Source organism: Salvelinus fontinalis, chromosome 2 (assembly GCF_029448725.1).
Source record: "Salvelinus fontinalis isolate EN_2023a chromosome 2, ASM2944872v1, whole genome shotgun sequence".
NCBI classification, from domain to species: Eukaryota; Metazoa; Chordata; class Actinopteri; order Salmoniformes; family Salmonidae; genus Salvelinus; species Salvelinus fontinalis.
The window spans coordinates 14,044,549-14,066,515 of NC_074666.1; the positions used below are offsets into that span (position 1 = coordinate 14,044,549).

Consider the following 21,967-nt stretch of genomic DNA (forward strand, 5'->3'; position numbering starts at 1 on the left):
AACCGACCTGTCAGGTTCTCTCCCTCGCCTTACATGATATGTTTAGCTGACTGATAAATGTAGGCTTTGATGTTTGTAATGGCTTAATTAATTCATGAGTTTGGTATGATCTGGTGGGAGGGGCTTTCCCTACAAAAGGAGCCTCTCATATCAAGAGGGAACCTTTTTCATTGAGCTGTTGATGGGGCAGTACTGTTTAGCTGTCCCCATAACGTATACGTTAGTGGCAGTACTGTTTAGCTGTCCCCATAATGTATACTCTAGTGGCAGTACTGTTTAGCTGTCCCCATAATGTATACTTTAGTGGTAGTACTGTTTAGCTGTCCCCATAATGTATACGTTAGTGGCAGTACTGTTTAGCTGCCCCCATAATGTATACTTTAGTGTCAGTACTGTTTAGCTGTCCCCATAATGTATACTTTAGTGGTAGTACTGTTTAGCTGTCCCCATAATGTATACGTTAGTGGCAGTACTGTTTAGCTGTCCCCATAATGTATACTTTAGTGGCAGTACTGTTTAGCTGTCCCCATAATGTATACTTTAGTGGCAGTACTGTTTAGCTGTCCCCATAATGTATACTTTAGTGGCAGTACTGTTTAGCTGTCCCCATAATGTATACGTTAGTGGCAGTACTGTTTAGCTGTCCCCATAATGTATACTCGTGGCAGTACTGTTTAGCTGTCCCCATAATGTATACTTTAGTGGCAGTACTGTTTAGCTGTCCCCATAATGTATACGTTAGTGGCAGTACTGTTTAGCTGTCCCCATAATGTATACTTTAGTGGCAGTACTGTTTAGCTGTCCCCATAATGTATACTTTAGTGGCAGTACTGTTTAGCTGTCCCCATAATGTATACTTTAGTGGCAGTACTGTTTAGCTGTCCCCATAATGTATACTTTAGTGGCAGTACTGTTTAGCTGTCCCCATAATGTATACTTTAGTGGCAGTACTGTTTAGCTGTCCCCATATTGTATACTTTAGTGGCAGTACTGTTTAGCTGTCCCCATAATGTATACTTTAGTGGCAGTACTGTTTAGCTGTCCCCATAATGTATACTTTAGTGGCAGTACTGTTTAGCTGTCCCCATAATGTATACTTTAGTGGCAGTACTGTTTAGCTGTCCCCATAATGTATACTTTAGTGGCAGTACTGTTTAGCTGTCCCCATAATGTATACTTTAGTGGCAGTACTGTTTAGCTGTCCCCATAATGTATACTTTAGTGGCAGTACTGTTTAGCTGTCCCCATAATGTATACTTTAGTGGCAGTACTGTTTAGCTGTCCCCATAATGTATACTTTAGTGGCAGTACTGTTTAGCTGTCCCCATAATGTATACTTTAGTGGTAGTACTGTTTAGCTGTCCCCATAATGTATACTTTAATGGAAGTACTGTTTAGCTGTCCCCATATTGTATACTTTAGTGGCAGTACTGTTTAGCTGTCCCCATAGTGTATACTTTAGTGGCAGTACTGTTTAGCTGTCCCCATAATGTATACTTTAGTGGCAGTACTGTTTAGCTGTCCCCATAGTGTATACTTTAGTGGCAGTACTGTTTAGCTGTCCCCATAGTGTATACTTTAGTGGCAGTACAATTCTTCTTTCAGAATCACTATGTAAATAAACCCTTGCACAGAAGTGCTTTTGCGGCTCTGCCATCATTTTATTTGGTCGAGTTCAAGGTTAATGTAGGCTTAAGTTTCACCTCATGTTTTTCAGTTTAGCCTTCTGGCCTACTCTATGCGACAAATAGGTCATCTCCCCCCTATGATGTCCTATGTTGTCCATGGAATTTAAAGGCCTAAGTAAAAGTAAGTATTTTCCCCCTCTAACGTTGCCTCACCCTCTTTCCGGATCCTCTTGGTGGTGTCCTGGTCTGCTTCCTCTGCTGCTGTGTTCTCCAGCGCCTCCTGCTGGTGGACCATGTGTAACAGACTCTGGAGCTGCTCACGCATCACATCCAGCAGGGCCTGAGACACATCCAGAGGCAGAGAGTCCTCACACGAACTGGGAACAGAACAGAACACAAACACACAGAGAGGGTGGACTTCAGTTAGGCGGCAGGTAGTCTAGAGGTTAGAGAAGCCAGGTCTGCAACTAGAAGGTCGCTGGTTAAATAAATACATCTGGTGGGATTCTAAGTATCCTCGACGCCATATTCTGCTGTTGTGCACTAAGCAAGGCAGCTACATAACGATCAGCGATGGCCAGCTCGACAGCTCCACTCGGCAGCATTCTCACCTAGCGTCCTAGTTCCTTTCCTATTTCTTTTCCTCATCCCTGTCCAGTCTACTCACCTAGCAGCGATGGCCAGTATCTGCAGTAGGCGGGCACAGGCCAGTTTTACGGCTTCATTCAGCAGCATGCTTCCGGACACAGAGGCTGCTAGCCAGCGCTGGTTCATCAGAACACACGTGTTGTCTGTCAGCAACGACAGGATCTCCAGGATGCCAGACTTACAGACCACCACCAGATCTACTGGCTGGTAGTGGAAATTCAAGGCAAACACTGTGGCCAACAGCAGGGGCTGGTAGGAGCCTGAGAGAGAGAGAGAGAGGGAGGGAATACAAAAAGGGTGAACACACTGCTAGCCTGATCCCAGACCTGTTTATGCTGTGGAGGCAACTCCTATGATCGAAATGGGGTAAGACAGCACAAACATATCTGGGATCAGGCAAGGGGAGATCACTGTCAGGGATGGATATATGAATGTGTGGAAGCAGACCCTGGAGTCATGTTACTGTAGCCAGATCTGTTTGTGCCGTCTTGCCAATGGCCAAAAGAGTTGGCTATACGGAAACCAACAGATCTTGGACCAGTCTAAAGTAAATGTGTTATATAATATTTGGACCCCAACCTGTCTGTTCCCTCTCCAGGAGGACCTTCTGTCTCAGGACTCGGACCACCTGCTGGTAGAGGGTGTGGGCAGCAGACTGTAGCTCTCTCTGGGTAAACATAGACGCTGACTGGGTCCCAGACTGGGGACAGAAACACATCGGTATAACATTAAAATACTACACAATCAACCTGAAATGACTATTGTCACCTGGCAGAGCTAGATCTCAGCAGTTGAGTATTTAGCACGTGCCAGTGAGTCTCGTCCTTGTCAGCACACAGTAAAGACTTACTGTTCTACATGTGATGGGACCCCTACCCCTTCCTTAACGCATTGTTCATACTACCAGCGTGAACTTTTTAAAATGTATTTTATTTTACCTTTGTTTAACTAGGCAAGTCAGTTAAGAACAAATTCTTATTTTCAATGACAGCCTACCAGGGAACAGTGGATTAACTGCCTTGTTCAGGGGCAGTACGACAGATGTTTATCTTGTCAGCTCTGGGATTCGATCCAGCAACTTTTCAGTTACTGGCCCAACTCTCTAACCACTAGTCTACCTGCTGCCCCAACTTGTTTGTGTTTGCTCAAGTAATTACTATTTACTACTATGGTGGGTGTCCCTGTGCAGTGATGATATGTAACTGAATTTACAGTGTAGTGGTTCATCTGGTCTACCCTTACAGTGTAGTGGTTCATCTGCTCTACCTTACAGTGTAGTGGTTCATCTGGTCTAACTTACAGTGTAGTGGTTCATCTGGTCAACCTTACAGTGTAGTGGTTCATCTGGTCTACCCCTACAGTGTAGTGGTTCATCTGGTCTACCTTACAGTGTAGTGGTTCATCTGGTCTACCCTTACAGTGTAGTGGTTCATCTGGTCTACCTTACAGTGTAGTGGTTCATCTGGTCAACCTTACAGTGTAGTGGTTCATCTGGTCTACCTTACAGTGTAGTGGTTCATCTGGTCTACCCTTACAGTGTAGTGGTTCATCTGGTCTACCCTTACAGTGTAGTGGTTCATCTGGTCTACCTTACAGTGTAGTGGTTCATCTGGTCTACCTTACAGTGTAGTGGTTCATCTGGTCTACCTTACAGTGTAGTGGTTCATCTGGTCTACCTTACAGTGTAGTGGTTCATCTGGTCTACCTTACAGTGTAGTGGTTCATCTGGTCTAACTTACAGTGTAGTGGTTCATCTGCTCTACCCTTACAGTGTAGTGGTTCATCTGCTCTACCCTTACAGTGTAGTGGTTCATCTGGTCAACCTTACAGTGTAGTGGTTCATCTGGTCTACCCTTACAGTGTAGTGGTTCATCTGGTCTACCTTACAGTGTAGTGGTTCATCTGGTCAACCTTACAGTGTAGTGGTTCATCTGGTCTACCTTACAGTGTAGTGGTTCATCTGGTCTACCCCTACAGTGTAGTGGTTCATCTGGTCTACCCCTACAGTGTAGTGGTTCATCTGGTCTACCCTTACAGTGTAGTGGTTCATCTGGTCTACCTTACAGTGTAGTGGTTCATCTGGTCAACCTTACAGTGTAGTGGTTCATCTGGTCTACCTTACAGTGTAGTGGTTCATCTGGTCTACCCTTACAGTGTAGTGGTTCATCTGGTCTACCTTACAGTGTAGTGGTTCATCTGGTCTACCTTACAGTGTAGTGGTTCATCTGGTCTACCTTACAGTGTAGTGGTTCATCTGGTCTACCTTACAGTGTAGTGGTTCATCTGGTCTACCCTTACAGTGTAGTGGTTCATCTGGTCTACCTTACAGTGTAGTGGTTCATCTGGTCTAACTTACAGTGTAGTGGTTCATCTGCTCTACCCTTACAGTGTAGTGGTTCATCTGCTCTACCCTTACAGTGTAGTGGTTCATCTGGTCAACCTTACAGTGTAGTGGTTCATCTGGTCAACCTTACAGTGTAGTGGTTCATCTGGTCGTTGTCTCCAGACTGGCAGCCTGTGATAGGTGTCCCCAGTCCGAAGCAGCCAGACAGGAACTGCAGTTGAACAGATTGTAACAAGCCAGGGAACCGCAGGGGAGGAGAGGAGCCTGAACCACTCCTCTTCTCCTCCATCTCAGACAGGAAGGAAGAGATCTGACACAACGCCTCCAGACGGACCTGAGCACAAGAGAACCATAGAGAACCACAGTGTTTTACTAACCCTCCATGTTGAATGAACGGACGACTACAGTTGTTTTGTAAAAGAGAATGTGTTCTCAATAAATGGTTAAAATAAATAAATATCCGTATATTCAAGTCTTTGATAATGATTCTACAATGCTGCAATAGGGAGAATGGACCCACCACTAGCGCAGTCACTAAAAGAAGGTATTTCGTTTCTAGGGCTGGGAATTGCCAGGGACCTTACGATATATCAAAAATACTTAGGTACCGATATGTATTGCATTTCTCACAATTCAATGTTTTTTCGGTACAATACTACAATTTAATTCCAAACATATTGCTCACTAAGTCTGCTGCAGAGAAACAAGATAGAGCATGAGAAGAGTTTTGATCAGCCATGGAAAGAAAAGCGCTGAAAACATGTTGGCTCGCTATTTAAAAACAAGATGGAAAACAAGTAATGGGATGAGAAATATTGGCGTCTTGGCGCCGGTACAGCCGACTAGCTCTAGCTAACGCTACCTACAGTAGTTTTATTTATTATTTTTTACTAATCGATACTTGCAGGCAAATATCGATAATAATGTTGTCCAAAAATAATATTGCAATGTGTAACTGTATCGATTTTATAAATACTTGCCTCTGCCCTCTGCTGTTGTTGGTACATGGCCAGTGTGATGGCCTTGGGGTCTGCCTGGCTGCCTGCCTCTCTCTCCAGTAACGAGGAGGGTGGGGTCGGACGGAGCAGGCTCCCACACAGGAAATGAAAGACCTGGCTGAGCACGCTGGGTGAGCTGCCCGCCCCGCCCTGGCACATGGAGCTGGTGGTGGGGCTGATGCACTGGCGTAACCGCTCCCACGCATCCTTCATGATGCCCAGGGAACACAGTGGTAGACCTGAGGGAGGGTCAGAGGTCAGCGGTTATATAGTTGACCTCTCAATCAATCTCTGTCTCAATCAATCAAATGTGGTTATAAAGCCCTTTCTACATCATCAGTTGTCACAAAGTGCTTTACAGAAACTGGGCCCAGACCTCTCATTACATCTTCTATTGTGTGATATCATTTGGGGATTGCTGTGACGGGTTGTATGTGTGTGTGTGACTGTGTACTTTCCTGGATTGATAGCTAGATCATATTCAGTGAGTCATTTATTACCCATTCTATTCTTGAAGGAGTTTCTGGACTGGCCTGCAGATGGTTTTCTACTGCCCATGGTGAATCTGCTCTGTTCGGTCTTTGGACTGAGTAGAGAATCTGTAGATGAAGTTGATTTCCTGTAGAAAGCAGAACAGCTATTTATAGTAGATTAAAAAACAATGAATACTAGGGATAATGTACTGAAATATACACAAACACACACATATTGACAGCAATGCCCAAACCCACAACCCCACCCACGACACACACACACACACCCTTGACTCCTTTTCCCCTTCCACAGACCTACTCACCTGGCTCCAGTGCTCTCCGCCTGCCCTGTCTCTTCACTCTGTTCCTGCCACGCGGGCCGGACCCCCAGGAGGAGAAACACACAGCGGGACACAACCAGGTGGCAGGCTACAGGGAATGACATGCCCTCTTCGGACCCCCTCCGCCGCTCCCAGCCCTGGTTGTTAGGGGGCTCTCTTTCTGGGGTGCCGGGGCTCTCTGTGCTGCTGGGGAGGGTGGAGGTCCCGGAAGACTCATAGACAGTCTCGTTCTGCTGCAGCTGCATGGCCTCCCGCGTGGCCAGGAAGCACTGGAGGACCTCTATTGGACAAACAGGGATGGAGAGAAGAGATTTAGGTGGGAGAGAGTGTGTGTGTGTACTACACATCAAAATCATCATGCGACAAACAAAGACCAAGGACATGGTCCAGTTTACCCGGCAGGTACATACTGCTGATGCTGGGCGTGTCCTCCTCTGGCCCCTCCTCCTGGTTGTGTTCTGCAGTCGTGGGGAGGAACTGCCCTCCCTGGTGAGTCTCGTGACCTCCACCGTGACCCCCCAGCTCAGGGTCCTGATCTTTCCCCCGGTCCGCCTGCTGCTCCCTACCAGAGGGACCCGGTTCCTGCCGGTCCTGCCCACTGGGACTCTGGAAGGAATAGAAGAGACAGCATGAGACAGTTACATGAGAGACAGCATGAGACCGTTGCATGAGACCGTTACATGAGAGACAGAATGAAACAGTTACATGAGACAGTTACATGAGAGACAGCATGAGACCGTTGCATGAGACCGTTACATGAGAGACAGAATGAGACAGTTACGTGAGACAGTTGCATGAGACAATTACGTGAAACAGTTACATGAGAGACAGCATGAGACAGTTACATGAGAGACAGCATGAGACAGTTACATGAGAGACAGCATGAGACAGTTACATGAGAGACAGCATGAGACAGTTACATGAGAGACAGCATGAGACAGTTACATGAGAGACAGCATGAGACAGTTACATGAGACAGCATGAGACAGTCGCATGAGACCGTTACATGAGAGACACAATGAGACAGTTGCATGAGACAGTTACAGTTGAAGTCAGAAGTTTAAATACACTTAGGTTGGAGTCATTAAAACTCGTTTTTCAACCACTCCACAAATGTCTTGTTAACAAACTATAGTTTTGGAAAGTCGGTTAGGACATCTACTTCGTGCATGACACAAGGAATTTTTCCAACAATTGTTTACAGACAGATTATTTCACTGTATCAGCAAAGTCAAGGTATTGGAGTGGCCATCACAAAGCCCTGACCTCAATCCTATAAAAAATGTGTGGTCAGAACTGAAAAAGCGTGTGCGAGCAAGGAGGCCTACAAACCTGACTTAGTTACACCAGCCCTGTCAGGAGGAGTGGGCCAAAATTCACCCAAGTTATTGTGGGAAGCTTGTGGAAGTTTAGCCGAAACGTTTGGCCCAAGTTAAACAATTTAAAGGCAATGCTACCAAATACTAATTGAGTGTATGTAAACTTCTGATCCACTGGGAATGTGATGAAATAAATAAAAGCTGAAATAAATCATTAACTCTATTAATCTGACATTTCACATTCTTAAAATAAAATGGTGATCCTAACTGACCTAAAACAGGGAATTTTTACTCTGATTAAATGTCAGGAATTGTGAAAAACTGAGTTTAAATGTATTTGGCTAAGGTGTATGTAAACTTCCAACTCAACTGTACATGAGAGACAGCATGAGACAGTTATAGCTCTTCAGGTTGAATGGAGATATCATTCAGAAAACTGTCGTGACATTAACTCAAATCAAATGTTAATAGTCACATGCGCCAAATACAACAGGTGTACCTTACAGTGAAATGCTTAATACAACAGGTGTACCTTACAGTGAAATGCTTACTTACAAGCCCCTAACCAATAATGCAGTTAAAAAAATATGAATAAGAAATAAAAGTAACAAGTAGTTAAAGTGCAGCAGTAAAATAACAATAGCGAGACTATATACAGGAGGTACCGGTACAGAGTCAATGTGTGGGGGCACCGGTCAGGTGAGGTAATTGAGGTAATATGTACATGTAGGTAGAGTTATTAAAGTGACTATGCATAGATAATAGAGAGTAGCAGCGGCGTAAAAGAGGGGGGGGGGGGGGGGGGGGCAAAGCAAATAGTCTGGGTAGCCATTTGATTAGATGATCAGTAGTCTTATGGCTTGGGGGTAGAAGCTTGGACCTAGAATTGGCACTCTAGTACCGCTAGAACAGTCAATGACTAGGGTAGCTGGAGTCTTTTGACCATTGTTAGGGCCTTCCTCTGACACCGCCTGGTATAGAGGTCCTGGATGGCTGGAAGCTTGGCCCCAGTGATGTACTGGGCCATACACACTACCCTCTGTAGTGCCTTGCGGTCGGAGGCCGAGCAGTTGCCATACCAGACAGTGATGCAACCAGTCAGGATGCTTTCAATGGTGCAGCTGTAGAACCTTTTGAGGATCTGAGGACCCATGCCAAATATTTTCAGTCTCCTGAGGGGGAATAGGTTTTGTTGTGCCCTCTTCACGACTGTCTTGGTGTGCTTGAACCATGTTAGTTTGTTGGCGATGTGGACGCCAAGGAACTTGAAGCTCTCAACCTGCTCCACTACAGCCCGATGAGAATAGGGGCGTGCTCGGTCCTCTTTTTCCTGTAGTCCACAATCATCTCATTTATCTTGATCACATTGAGGGAGAGGTTGTTGTCCTGGCACCACATGGCCAGGTCTCTGACCTCCTCCCTATAGGCTGTCTCGTCGTTGAGCAGGCCTACCACTGTGATGTCATTGGCAAACTTAATGATGGTGTTGGAGTCATGCCTGGCCGTGCAGTCATGAGTGAACAAGGAGTACAGGAGGGGACTGAGCACGCACCCCTGAGGGGCCCATGTGTTGAGGATCAGCGTAGCGGATGTGTTGTACTTACCACCTGGGGGTGGCACGTCAGGAAGTCCAGGATCCAGTTGCAAAGGGGGGTGTTTAGTCCCAGGGTCCTAAGCTTGGTGATGAGCGTTGAGGGCACTATGGTGTTGAACGCTGAGCTGTAGTCAATGAACAGCATTCTCACATAGGTGTTCCTTTTGTCCAGGTGGGAAAGGGCAGTGTGGAGTACAATAGAGATAGCATCATCTGTGGATCTGTTGTGGCGGTATGCAAATTGGAGTGGGTCTAGGTTTTCTGGGATAATGGTGTTGATGTGAACCATGACCAGCCTTTCAAAGCACTTCATGGCTAAAGACGTGAGTGCTACGGTTCGGTAGTCATTTAGGCAGGTTACCTTGGTGTTCTTGGGCACAGTGACTATGGTGGTCTGTTTAAAACATGTTGGTATTACAGACTCGGACAGGGAGAGGTTGAAAATGTCAGTGAAGACACTTGCCAGCTGGTCAGTGCATGCTCGCAGTACACGTCCTGGTAATCCGTCTGCCCCTGCGGCCTTGTGAATGTTGACCTGTTTGAAGGTCTTACTCACATCGGCTTCGGAGAGCGTGAGCACACAGTCTTCCGGGAACAGCTGATGCTCTCATGCATGTTTCAGTGTTATTTGCCTCGAAGCGAGCATAGAAGTGATTTAACTCATCTGGTAGGTTCATGTCACTGGGCAGCTCTCGGCTGTGCTTCCCTTTGTAGTCTGTAATGGTTTGCAAGCCCTGCCACATCCGACGAGTGTATTGACACTTTGCCTGTTTGATGGTTCGTCAGAGGGCATAGCGGGATTTCTTATAATCTTCCGGGTTAGAGTCCCGCTCCTTGAAAGCGGCAGCTCTAGCCTTTAGCTCAGTGCGGATGTTGCCTGTAATCCATGGCTTCTGGTTGGGGTACGTACGGTCACAGTGGGGACGACATCATCGATGCACTTATTGATGAAGCCAATGACTGATGTGGTGTAGTCCTCAATGCCATAGGAAGAATCCCGGCTAACAGTCCTGCACATCTGTACAGTTGCTATCTGTTAATACCTGTTTGTTGTTAGCCAGGGCCTGTGTGTTGGCTGTAGTCACTGGAGAGTCTTTGTGTGCCAGCAGAGCACTCCTGATCTTATACACCATCTCATAGATCTCTATCAGCATCTCACACGGCTCGTACCTGACAAGGAGAAGAGGTACTATGTTACGATACATCATTCTCCTGGCGCACACACACACTACACATTGCAGGACTGGAGCCATTTCATCTGCTCCAGAGACCCATATTGGACACATCTCATAAAACATCCAGCCACCGGTTGAAATATCAGAAATGGGTTAAATGTAGGGTTTCAGTACCTGAGGAATTAAAGGGTATTGGTTTTGGCAACGAGGCCTTTTGTCTACTACTCCAGAGTCAGATGAACTAACGGATGCGATTTGTATGTCTCTGTGCCCAGTATGAAGGAAGATAGAGGTCGTTTGGTGAGCCAATGCTAACTAGCATTAGCGCAATGACTGGAAGTCTATGGGGATCTACTACCATTCTGGTAGATACCCATAATCTTTAAGTCATTGTGCTAACGCTTGCCAGCAATTGGGCTAGCGTGAGTTAGCAACGCAGAGACATAAACATGGTATCCACGAGTTCATCTGACTCTGGGGAAGTAGATAAATTGCCTCATTGCCAAAATCGCACAGTATCCCCTTAAGAAAAACTTTTATCTCTGTATTTGAAAATCGTATCACAGCTTATTTAAGCAGCTCCACTCACTTGTCCTGCCAGTAGGCCTCATCCTGTAGCCCTGTGTGTTTGAGGAGAGCAGCCAGGCTGCAGCGACACGCCGTCTCTAACAGGGAGTCACCCGAGGGACCGCTGTTATCCCAGTCTGCCAAAGATAACACAACACAGAATATTTTTTTCTCTTCAAAACACAACGCCACAAATGACCTACGACCTCTCTAAATCAGAGGTTTCAAAAAAGTATTGGGTTGATGGTGATGTCAGCATCATATTCATTCAGGATTACTTTAATGAATGGCGAACCCAAGAACAAAATACTGTAGACAAGAGATTCTGCTTTTATGATTTTATAATCTGATAAAACGTCCTTCCTCTGGAAACACACTTTATGAATAGCCCCTCACAGTCACTAAAGTAATTATCACCCACACAGGATGTCACAGTGTTGCTGTGTGTGTGTGTGTGTGTGTGTGTACGTGTGTGTACGTGTGTGTACGTGTGTGTACGTGTGTGTACGTGTGTGTACGTGTGTGTGTGTGTGTACGTGTGTGTGTGTGTGTACGTGTGTGTGCGTGTGTGTACGTGTGTGTGTACGTGTGTACGTGTGTGTACGTGTGTGTGTACGTGTGTACGTGTGTGTACGTGTGTGTACGTGTGTACGTGTGTACGTGTGTGTGTGTACGTGTGTGTGTGTACGTGTGTGTGTGTGTACGTGTGTGTGTGTGTACGTGTGTGTGTGTGTACGTGTGTGTGTGTGTGTGTACGTGTGTGTGTGTGTGTGTACGTGTGTGTGTGTGTGTGTACGTGTGTGTGTGTGTGTGTACGTGTGTGTGTGTGTACGTGTGTGTGTGTGTACGTGTGTGTGTGTGTACGTGTGTGTGTGTGTACGTGTGTGTGTGTGTACGTGTGTGTGTACGTGTGTGTGTGTGTACGTGCGCGTGTGTGTACGTGCGCGTGTGTGTACGTGCGCGTGTGCGTGTGTGTGTGTGCCTCCCCTTAGCCCTACCCCTGCTGATGGCGTACTCCTTCATCTTCCTCCACAGGCCTCCGGCAGGCTCTCTAGACGATCCTAGAGCCAGCTCCATCAACATGCTGTTCTCCTCGCTCAAACTCAGGTCTGCCAGCTTGGCATCAGGACAGCCCAGCAGCACTGCCTCGGTGAGCCATGTTGTGCTGGAGTCTGCAGGGACAGACACACAATAACACAGGCACTTATTATTGCAATGAAAAGCCTGACGAAGGCCTTCGGGTGAAATTCTGCACTCAATAAACTGTAGAAGAATTCAACACTGTGTGGGCACGTATTTGTCTCAATATGACTTCTTTTTTTACCCTGTTACCTGCAAGTTACTGGCTGAGGGGACAATACTTCTGAAGGTATTACTACAATGGTGAAGAGTTCAAAGAAGAATTTGTGGCGACAGGTAGCCTAGTGGTAAGAGCGTTGGGCCAGTAACCCAAAAGGTTGCAGGATTGAATCCCCGAGCTGACAAGATAAAAAATCTGTCGTTCTGCCCCTGAACAAGGCAGTTAACCCACTGTTCCCCGGTAGGCCATCATTGTAAATAACAATTTGTTCTTAACTGACTTGCCGAGTTAAATAAAATACATTTAAATATACAACCTAAACACCCCACAATTCATTTATTTTCTGATGATCTTGATCAGGAATTAGACTTGAGATTGAAATATTTTTAAAGATAGAATGGATGCGGGTCATCATGGTTAGCGTGTGTCATGTCATAGAAATATAATTACTAGAACGAACATTCCCATACAGGTCAATGTTTGTGTGTGTGTCATTACACACCCAGTTGTTCAAAGTCCATCTCCAGTCCGTTCCTGAGGAGAGGGTTACACAGCCAGTATTCTGATGTCCTCTCTTGGACAGAGGGGGGCGGTCCCTGCAGCATCCCGCCCAGGCAGCGTCCAATCGCCAGCGCCACAGATCTCTCCAGGTCCAGAAGCCACACCCATCCGTCGTCCTCCGCCCCTCCTTGGCTATGACCTGCCCTTTCAGCGTCATCTGGAAGCACAGAATAAATCCATAACATCATGACACTAAGGAGCGCCTGGACTCTGCTACATTTTCTACTTCTTAGCAGCAATCATCTTAATATCAGACATTCTGTTAATACACAAAAAGTTATTTCCCTTCCTGTTTATTAAATTATCTCCATCTTTCTTTCTGTCTCTCAGTGTCCCAATAGAACAATGCCATTGGCTATCCATGACTGGTCTGGTGGTCCATACTGTCAGGGGCCAGAACATGCTGCCTCCAGTCGACACCTACCCAGCTGTCCTGAACACGCTGCCTCCAGCTCCCTCTCCTCCAGCAGGGCGGTGTCTGGCAGCAGGCAGTTGAACTCATTGAGGTGCTCCAGCAGACAGAGCAGGTGGGTGAGCAGCGGGCGTACCACCCACAGGGGTAGCAGCAACAGGGAATACATGACCTGGCACAGCAGGCTGCCCGCTACAGAGCTCAGGAGCACCGCTAGGGGGAGAGAGAAGGGAGGGAGATTCAGAAGAGCTTTGTCAGCTTATGTGGTACGTCAAGGCCGCTACATCTCCAGTTGAGTAACACAAATGAGGAAAAAGTTGTATTTAGGGCTGTTGCAGTGACAGTAATACCGCAACAACAGATGAGATACGCTTATAAGTCCTGTGCCATTATTTTATATTTAATTATTTTATAGTAAGAAGAATGAAATGAAAGGATATTTTTCCCCATTCCTGAGCGAGAATCCACATATGAAGTTGCTATGTTGAGCAAAAAAATGTAGCATTTGAAACTGGTCCTATTTGCTAGAGTTATTTGGCAACTTTAGATGTGAATGATACAAACCTTAGAATGTCTTAGAAATCAAAACATATACAGTGGCTTGCAAAAGTATTCCCTCCCCCTCTTGGCATTTGTCCTATTTTGTTGCCTTACAAACCCCTCAAAGCCCTATTTTAGTTCCAGGTTGTATCTGATTTACACAACATGCCTACCACTTTGAAGATGCAAAATATTTTTTATTGTGAGACAAGAAATCAGACAAAAAAAACTAAAAAGTTGAGCGTGCATAACTATTCACCCTCCAAAAGTCAATACTTTGTAGAGCCACCTTTTGCAGCAATTACAGCTGCAAGTCTCCTGGGGTATGTCTCTATAAGCTTGGCACATCAAGCCACTGGGATTTTTGCCCATTCTTCAAGGCAAAACTGCTCCAGACATTTCAAGTTGGATGGGTTCCGCTGGTGTACAGCAAGTCATACCACAGATTCTCAATTGGAGTGAGGCCTGGGCTTTAACTAGGCCATTCCAAGACATTTAAATGTTTCCCCTTAAACCACTCGAGTGTTGCTTTAGCAGTATGCTTAGGGTCATTGTCCTGCTAGAAGGTGAACCTCCGTCCCAGTCTCAAATCTCTGGAAGACTAAAACAGGTTTCCCTCAAGAATTTCCCTGTATTTAGCGCCATCCATCATTCCTTCAATTCTGACCAGTTTCCCAGTCCCTGACGATGAAAAACATCCCCACAGCATGATGCTGCCCCCACCATGCTTCACTGTGGTGTGGTGTTCTCGGGGTGATGAGAGGTGTTAGGTTTGCGCCAGACATAGTGTTCTCCTTGATGGTGTTCTCCTTGATGGCCAAAAAGCTACTACTACCAGAGTACCTTCTTCCATATGTTTGGGGAGTCTCCCACATGCCTTTTGGCGAACACAAAACGTGTTTGTTTATTTTTTTCTTTAAGAAATGGCTTTTTCTGGACACTCCCGTAAAGCCCAGCTCTGTGGAGCGTACAGCTTAAAGTGGTCCTATGGACAGATACTCTAATCTCCGCTGTGGAGCTTTGCAGCTCCTTCAGGGTTATCTTTGGTCTCTTTGTTGCCTCTCTAATTAATGCCCTCCTTGCCTGGTCTGTGAGTTTTGGTGGGCGGCCCTCTCTTGGCAGGTTTGCCATATTCTTAAAAAATTGTATAACTGATTTAATGGTGCGCCGTGGGATGTTCAAAGTTTCTGATATTTTTTTATAACCCAACCCTGATCTGTACTTCTCCACAACTTTGTCCCTGACCTGTTTGGAGAACTCCTCGGTCTTCATGGTGCTGCTTGCATGGTGGTGCAGACTCAGGTGTATATACACTGAGATCATGTGACAGATCATGTGACATTTAGATTGCACACAGGTGGACTTTATTTAACTAATTATGTGACTTCTGAAGGTAATTGTTTGCACCAGATCTTATTTAGGGGCTTCATAGCAAAGTGGGTGAATACATATGCATTATTTTTTTCATTTCACTTCACCAATTTGGACTATGTTGTGTATGTCCATTACATGAAATCCAAATAAAAAGCAATTTAAATTACAGGTTGTAATGCAAGAAAATAGGAAAAACGCCAAGGGGGATGAATACTTTTGCAAGGCACTGTATGGGGGCTGCATGATGTGACTACAGGCTATTGATGATTTGAGAAAGTAGCAAAAAAAAAAGCTCTCTGTTCCTTGCCTCAGGCTGCACACGCTGTTCTCTAATCAAGTGATCATATTTTCACCCATCTGACTATTCTCAATTTAATCTTGTCTTTACTAATATGTAAAATTAGTTTTGATTTAAAAGGGCCCATTATCAAATGGGCAGGAACAGGGGCAAGGGGAAAAATACATGTCATCCGTATGCACTGGAAAAGCGACTGCATGCCACTTTCCCTCCGGGTCGTTTCACTCATATTTCGCCGCGCGACAGGTGATATTCCGTCCAAACTCTGTATGCCATGGGCTCTCCGACCCAAGTTCCTGAAGATACCCAGTGCTTTATTTGGGAAACCAAGTGAAATCTGCTCAATAACATCGATTGTAATATGTTTTCATAAAGAAAGATATTTCATTCAACTGTTGACAGCCCCTCTCTCTGTACACTGGAGAAAGGAATGAAGGAGAGAGAGCAGATGGAAACGTGTAACAGTATAACTTTACGTCCGTCCCCTCGCCCATACCCGGGCTCGAACCAGGGACCCTCTGCACACATCAACAACAGTCACCCACGAAGCGTCGTTACCCATCGCTCCACAAAAGCCGCGGCCTTTGTGGAGCGATGGGTAACGACGCTTCTAGGTTTCAGAGCAACTGACGCAACCAACTGAAAGGCTGCTAGCGCGCACCACCGCTAACTAGCTAGCCATTTCACATCCGTTACAAACGCACGGTGGTGAGATATTCTGTAGCTAAAGGTAATGGGTCAGCCTATTCATTATGAAAAGTACAAAAAAATGCCCTATTACTAGGATATTCAAAATCCAATACTAATTCACTATAACTGTAGGCGAACTCTGAATTTAATTTAGGCTAGACCATTTATGTACCAAAGATATCTTCAATCAGTATTTTTTTGAATGTTTTTCTGCCATGTGTAATATTCGGTGAGCTATGTATTGTATAATGGCACAATCATTATTTTAATTCAGTTTTTATTTTTTTCAGGCTTGGGCTCATATATAGGCCTATGCATATGGATAAACTCTTATATTCCTATGGGTGTTTTGAATGAATCACCCCCTTAGAAAGCGCTGTCCATTTCATTATGTTAGGCTTTAAAACAACATCCACAATGACCATGTTTTACACTCAGTTCCAACCTGCTGTTGGAACCTCCATCTTTACAATTGCGCTCATTACTCATGACTGCCGGTGTAGCGGTAATACGGTAACCGCAATAGCCCTACCCATGTACAATAGCTGCCTAGTGTCGGGTAAATCCTTAAAAGCTGCACGTACAAGCATTTCACTACACTCGCAACACCATCTGCTAATCATGTGTATGTGACCAATAAAATGTGATTTGGTAATGAGTGGAGCAGAGCACTACAGTAACATCTGGCTGTTCACAGCAACATCATTAAACCACACTGAGTCAGTCAGTCCTGAGTCTTCCTCACTGGAGGAGTTACAGTGCTCTGACTGAGTGACCCCGGAAACCCGCACGGTGTCGATTTATCCAAACGAAGGAAACAGTGTTATGTGGATGTGTATAATATTCTCAAACTGTTGGCGCTAGTGCTCTGATTTAAGGAACTTGCTCTAAAAAGTGTCAGCATGAAACATTATGGAAGGCAATTCGTTGGCGTTCCGGAATCTTCTTCCAGCATTTTCTGGTATACAACATAGCATAATGGTGATTGATCTGTGATTCATGTGTAAAACGCAGGGTATAAGGCATCGATCTCTTACTGTGCAGCTTCTGCGCAGATCAATACAGTGTTCTGTAGGCTATATCTGTGATGATTCGTGCATAAGACATTGCAGGATAAAGCATGGTTATCTTACTGTGTAGCTTGTGGATGACGTGCTTGTCCAGGGAGCTCTCCTCCAGTAAGATGGTGGACCTCCTGAAGGTCTCGGCAGTGTAGGGTAACAGCAGACACAGGTGTTTGTGGAGCAACGTCACACTGCTGTCATCCTGAAGGGGTAGACAGGCGGAAATAAGGAATGGAGCGCCTCACAGCACCTCACATACTCTTTTATAATTCAATATTACATTACATAATTATGCCACTTTTCCAAGATGGCTCCAGAAACGTATCTCACGCTAAATCTGTAGAATGTCACACTAAAGAAAAGCTAACCATGTACAGTAGAAAGTAAAAATCGACCAGTACCAACAATGGACCAGTACCACTATGTTGGTCTGGTTGTAACAATGGACCAGTACCTCTGTGTTGGTCTGGCTGTAACAATGGACCAGTACCACTGTGTTGGTCTGGCTGTAACAATGGACCAGTACCTCTGTGTTGGTCTGGCTGTAACAATGGACCAGTACCACTGTGTTGGCCTGGCTGTAACAATGGACCAGTACCTCTGTGTTGGTCTGGCTGTAACAATGGACCAGTACCTCTGTGCTGGAATGGCTGTAACAATGGACCAGTACCTCTGTGCTGGAATGGCTGTAACAATGGACCAGTACCTCTGTGTTGGTCTGGCTGTAACAATGGACCAGTACCTCTGTGCTGGAATGGTTGTAACAATGGACCAGTACCACTGTGTTGGTCTGGTTGTAACAATGGACCAGTACCACTGTGTTGGTCTGGCTGTAACAATGGACCAGTACCTCTGTGTTGGTCTGGCTGTAACAATGGACCAGTACCACTGTGTTGGTCTGGCTGTAACAATGGACCAGTACCTCTGTGTTGGTCTGGCTGTAACAATGGACCAGTACCTCTGTGCTGGAATGGCTGTAACAATGGACCAGTACCTCTGTGCTGGAATGGCTGTAACAATGGGCCAGCAGGTGTTTGTGCAGGGCTGACAGGAGGTGGTGGAAGTGAGAGGGAGGGTCTGTCTGTCTCTGGGACCGGCTGGACTGCTGCTTGTCACTGTTCTTCTCCAGCTCACCAAACGCCCGCTCCTGCAGGGCACCCAGCTCCAGTTACAACCACCTAATAAACTTTTGCTGACACATGTAACGATGAGAAGCTGGAGACATGATGTTTTTAATGAACACATATGTTTCTAGGTGTATGGAGGAAATAAACATTCATACAAAAGGGAAAAACTACAGCTTACTTGAGATGGTCCACAAACAATTGAATAGACGTCACAACCAACGTTTCTAATCTATTCAACACAAATACATGTGTTAATGCAGTACACCCCCCCCCCCCCCAGTCGTACCGTGTAGAATCCGATGCTGAGCAACAGGGTCTTGAGCAGCATCTCAGCCAGGTGGAGATGGTCGTGGAGGGCCTCTGGGCTGGGGCTGGGCCGGTCTGGGCTGGAGGTCAGGGCCAGGGGTGGCCCCAGGGGGCCAGCCCCAGCAGTCAGCTCCCCAGGAGAGGAGTATCCCAGCAGAGAGGCCACATGGGACTGCTCCTGGAGGCTGTTCAGAACCATGTCCAACTGCAAACGCTAGGGGAGAGAGGGAGATAGGACATGAAGGGCTAGGCTAGGTGTGTTTAGTTACCTGTCCTTTAGAGAGGCTCTCTGGGCCCTGAGGTAGCAGTGGGCTAGGCTAGGTGTGTTTAGTTACCTGTTCTTTAGAGAGGCTCTCCCACCTCTCTGGGCCCTGAGGTAGCAGTAGGCTAGGCTAGGTGTGTTTAGTTATCTGTCCTTTAGATAGGCTCTCCCAGCTCTCTGGGCCCTGAGGTAGCAGTAGGCTAGGCTAGGTGTGTTTAGTTACCTGTCCTTTAGAGAGTCTCTACCAGCTCTCTGGGCCCTGAGGTAGCAGTAGGCTAGGCTAGGTGTGTTTAGTTACCTGTCCTTTAGAGAGGCTCTCCCAGCTCTCTGGGCCCTGAGGTAGCAGTGAGTGGAGCAGTTCAGTTCTCTCCCTGAGGGGGGGCAACAGCAGAGATGCTCCGATGGACAGAGTGTTCATCACCGCCTGGGGAACACACACAACACACACCTTAGTGATAGTTCAGCACTGGCTGGGGACCTCATATATACAACAGAAAATAGTAGACCCTGAATGTCTGCAAACAATTGCATTAGTAGTTCTAATGAGTCTATTGAAAAGCTTAGAATAATTACCACCATTTTAGTTACTTCTTTCACAAATCTAGCTACGGTGTCTTTATTAAGATATGCTTGATATGGTGACATTGATCGTGTCTGGTGTACCTGTTGTATGGATTCAGGTACACTGGAGTCTATGAGCCTGAAGAGCAGGTTTCGGAGGGGCCTCCCTTGGGCCCCTAGTACTGTGGCCCCTGTGCCCCCAGCATGGGCTAGAGAGAGGTGGATGGACAGCAGCTTCATACATAGCAAGACAAACTGGTGGTGCTCCCTGCGAGATAGACAGAGAGAGAGAAAGATTGAAAGAGAAGAGAGAGGCAGAGGGAGGGGGGGGGGGAGAAAGGCAGAGGGAGGGGGACAGAGAGAGGAGAGAGAGGCAGAGGGAGGGGGGGAGAGAGAGGAGAGAGAGGCAGAGGGAGGGGGGGAGAGAGAGGGAGAGAGAAAGGCAGAGGGAGGGGGACAGAGAGAGGAGAGAGAGGCAGAGGGAGGGGGACAGAGAGAGGAGAGAGAGGCAGAGGGAGGGGGACAGAGAGAGGAGAGAGAGGCAGAGGGAGAGGGACAGAGAGAGGAGAGAGAGGCAGAGGGAGAGGGACAGAGAGAGGAGAGAGAGGCAGAGGGAGGGGGACAGAGAGAGGAGAGAGAGGCAGAGGGAGGGGGACAGAGAGAGGAGAGAGAGGCAGAGGGAGGGGGACAGAGAGAGGAGAGAGAGGCAGAGGGAGGGGGACAGAGAGAGGAGAGAGAGGCAGAGGGAGAGGGAGAGAGAGCGAGAGAAAGAGATAGTCAGAGTCTGTCCTTCAGATGAGGCCATATGTCCTCCAGCTTCACTACATGCCTCTAGACTTGTGCCAAGTTTTCCCTTGAATAGAGGGAGGGAGCGAGGAAGAGACAGAGGGAGCGTTCATAACCATATCAAATGATCACTCTTCTCAAGAGAGGCATTTGTGCTAATGTTGTGTTGATAAGATCATTGGCCCTGTTATCTCTAAAGTGATTACAGTACAACAAGGTGTAAATGCTTATTCTGTTTTGACATACACAAATAGGTTTGTTGACCACTGCAGGAATTCAACCCATGACCTTGGTCTTACTAGAGTCACGCTCTTACCAACAGGGGGCATGTTTTACCTCTTGGAGGGGAAAGGGATATCTTGTTTTACCTCTTGGAGGGGAAAGGGATATCTTGTTTTACCTCTTGGAGGGGAAGGGCGCATGTTGTTTTACCTCTTGGAGGGGATGAGTGAAGGGGGCATGTTGTTTTACCTCTTGGAAGGGAAGGAGGCATGTTGTTTTACCTCTTGGAAGGGATGAGTGAAGGGGGCATGTTGTTTTACCTCTTGGAAGGGATGAGTGAAGGGGGCATGTTGTTTTACCTCTTGGAAGGGAAGGAGGCATGTTGTTTTACCTCTTGGAGGGGATGAGTGTAGGGGGCATGTTGTTTTACCTCTTGGAAGGGATGAGTGAAGGGGGCATGTTGTTTTACCTCTTGGAAGGGAAGGAGGCATGTTGTTTTACCTCTTGGAGGGGATGAGTGTAGGGGGCATGTTGTTTTACCTCTTGGAAGGGATGAGTGTATGGGGCATGTTGTTTTACCTCTTGGAGGGGAAGGGCGCATGTTGTTTTACCTCTTGGAGGGGATGAATGTAGGGGGCATGTTGTTTTACCTCTTGGAGGGGATGAGTGCAGGGGGCATGTTGTTTTACCTCTTGGAGGGGATGAATGTATGGGGCATGTTGTTTTACCTCTTGGAGGGGATGAGTGAAGGGGGCATGTTGTTTTACCTCTTGGAGGGGAAGGGGGCATGTTGTTTAACCTCTTGGAGGGGATGAGTGTAGATGGCATGTTGTTTTACCTCTTGGAGGGGATGAGTGTAGGGGGCATGTTGTTTTACCTCTTGGAGGGGAAGGGGGCATGTTGTTTTACCTCTTGGAGGGGATGAGTGTAGAGGGCATGTTGTTTTACCTCTTGGAGGGGATGAATGTAGGGGGCATGTTGTTTTACCTCTTGGAAGGGATGAGTGAAGGGGGCATGTTGTTTTACCTCTTGGAGGGGAAGGGGGCATGTTGTTTTACCTCTTGGAAGGGATGAGTGAAGGGGGCATGTTGTTTTACCTCTTGGAAGGGATGAGTGAAGGGGGCATGTTGTTTTACCTCTTGGAAGGGATGAGTGAAGGGGGCATGTTGTTTTACCTCTTGGAGGGGATGAATGTAGGGGGCATGTTGTTTTACCTCTTGGAAGGGATGAGTGAAGGGGGCATGTTGTTTTACCTCTTGGAGGGGATGAATGTAGGGGGCATGTTGTTTTACCTCTTGGAAGGGATGAGTGAAGGGGGCATGTTGTTTTACCTCTTGGAGGGGAAGGGGGCATGTTGTTTTACCTCTTGGAGGGGAA

At 46.6% G+C, this 21,967-nt stretch overlaps 1 protein-coding gene across 6 annotated transcripts in view; it reads right to left on the bottom strand.

Annotated features, from left to right (window-relative positions):
• LOC129812607 (probable E3 ubiquitin-protein ligase HERC1) overlaps window positions 1-21,967 on the bottom strand; it is a 116,510-nt gene that overhangs the window by 74,036 nt on the left and 20,507 nt on the right. For 4 of the 6 annotated variants that reach the window (XM_055864321.1, XM_055864346.1, XM_055864355.1 and 1 more), the window contains exons 14-31: window positions 19,685-19,850; window positions 19,320-19,445; window positions 18,740-18,973; window positions 18,321-18,473; window positions 17,396-17,528; window positions 13,373-13,573; window positions 12,890-13,105; window positions 12,086-12,259; window positions 11,110-11,224; window positions 10,389-10,515; window positions 6,828-7,038; window positions 6,415-6,712; window positions 6,119-6,237; window positions 5,601-5,857; window positions 4,751-4,954; window positions 2,856-2,976; window positions 2,296-2,536; window positions 1,842-2,005 (exon numbers count right to left, since the gene is read on the bottom strand). In XM_055864321.1, coding sequence (XP_055720296.1) covers window positions 1,842-2,005; window positions 2,296-2,536; window positions 2,856-2,976; window positions 4,751-4,954; window positions 5,601-5,857; window positions 6,119-6,237; window positions 6,415-6,712; window positions 6,828-7,038; window positions 10,389-10,515; window positions 11,110-11,224; window positions 12,086-12,259; window positions 12,890-13,105; window positions 13,373-13,573; window positions 17,396-17,528; window positions 18,321-18,473; window positions 18,740-18,973; window positions 19,320-19,445; window positions 19,685-19,850 — 3,260 coding nt within the window. The remainder of the gene's footprint in view (window positions 1-1,841; window positions 2,006-2,295; window positions 2,537-2,855; window positions 2,977-4,750; window positions 4,955-5,600; window positions 5,858-6,118; window positions 6,238-6,414; window positions 6,713-6,827; window positions 7,039-10,388; window positions 10,516-11,109; window positions 11,225-12,085; window positions 12,260-12,889; window positions 13,106-13,372; window positions 13,574-17,395; window positions 17,529-18,320; window positions 18,474-18,739; window positions 18,974-19,319; window positions 19,446-19,684; window positions 19,851-21,967) is intronic. The other 2 variants (XM_055864339.1, XM_055864331.1) reach the window with 1 other exon arrangement.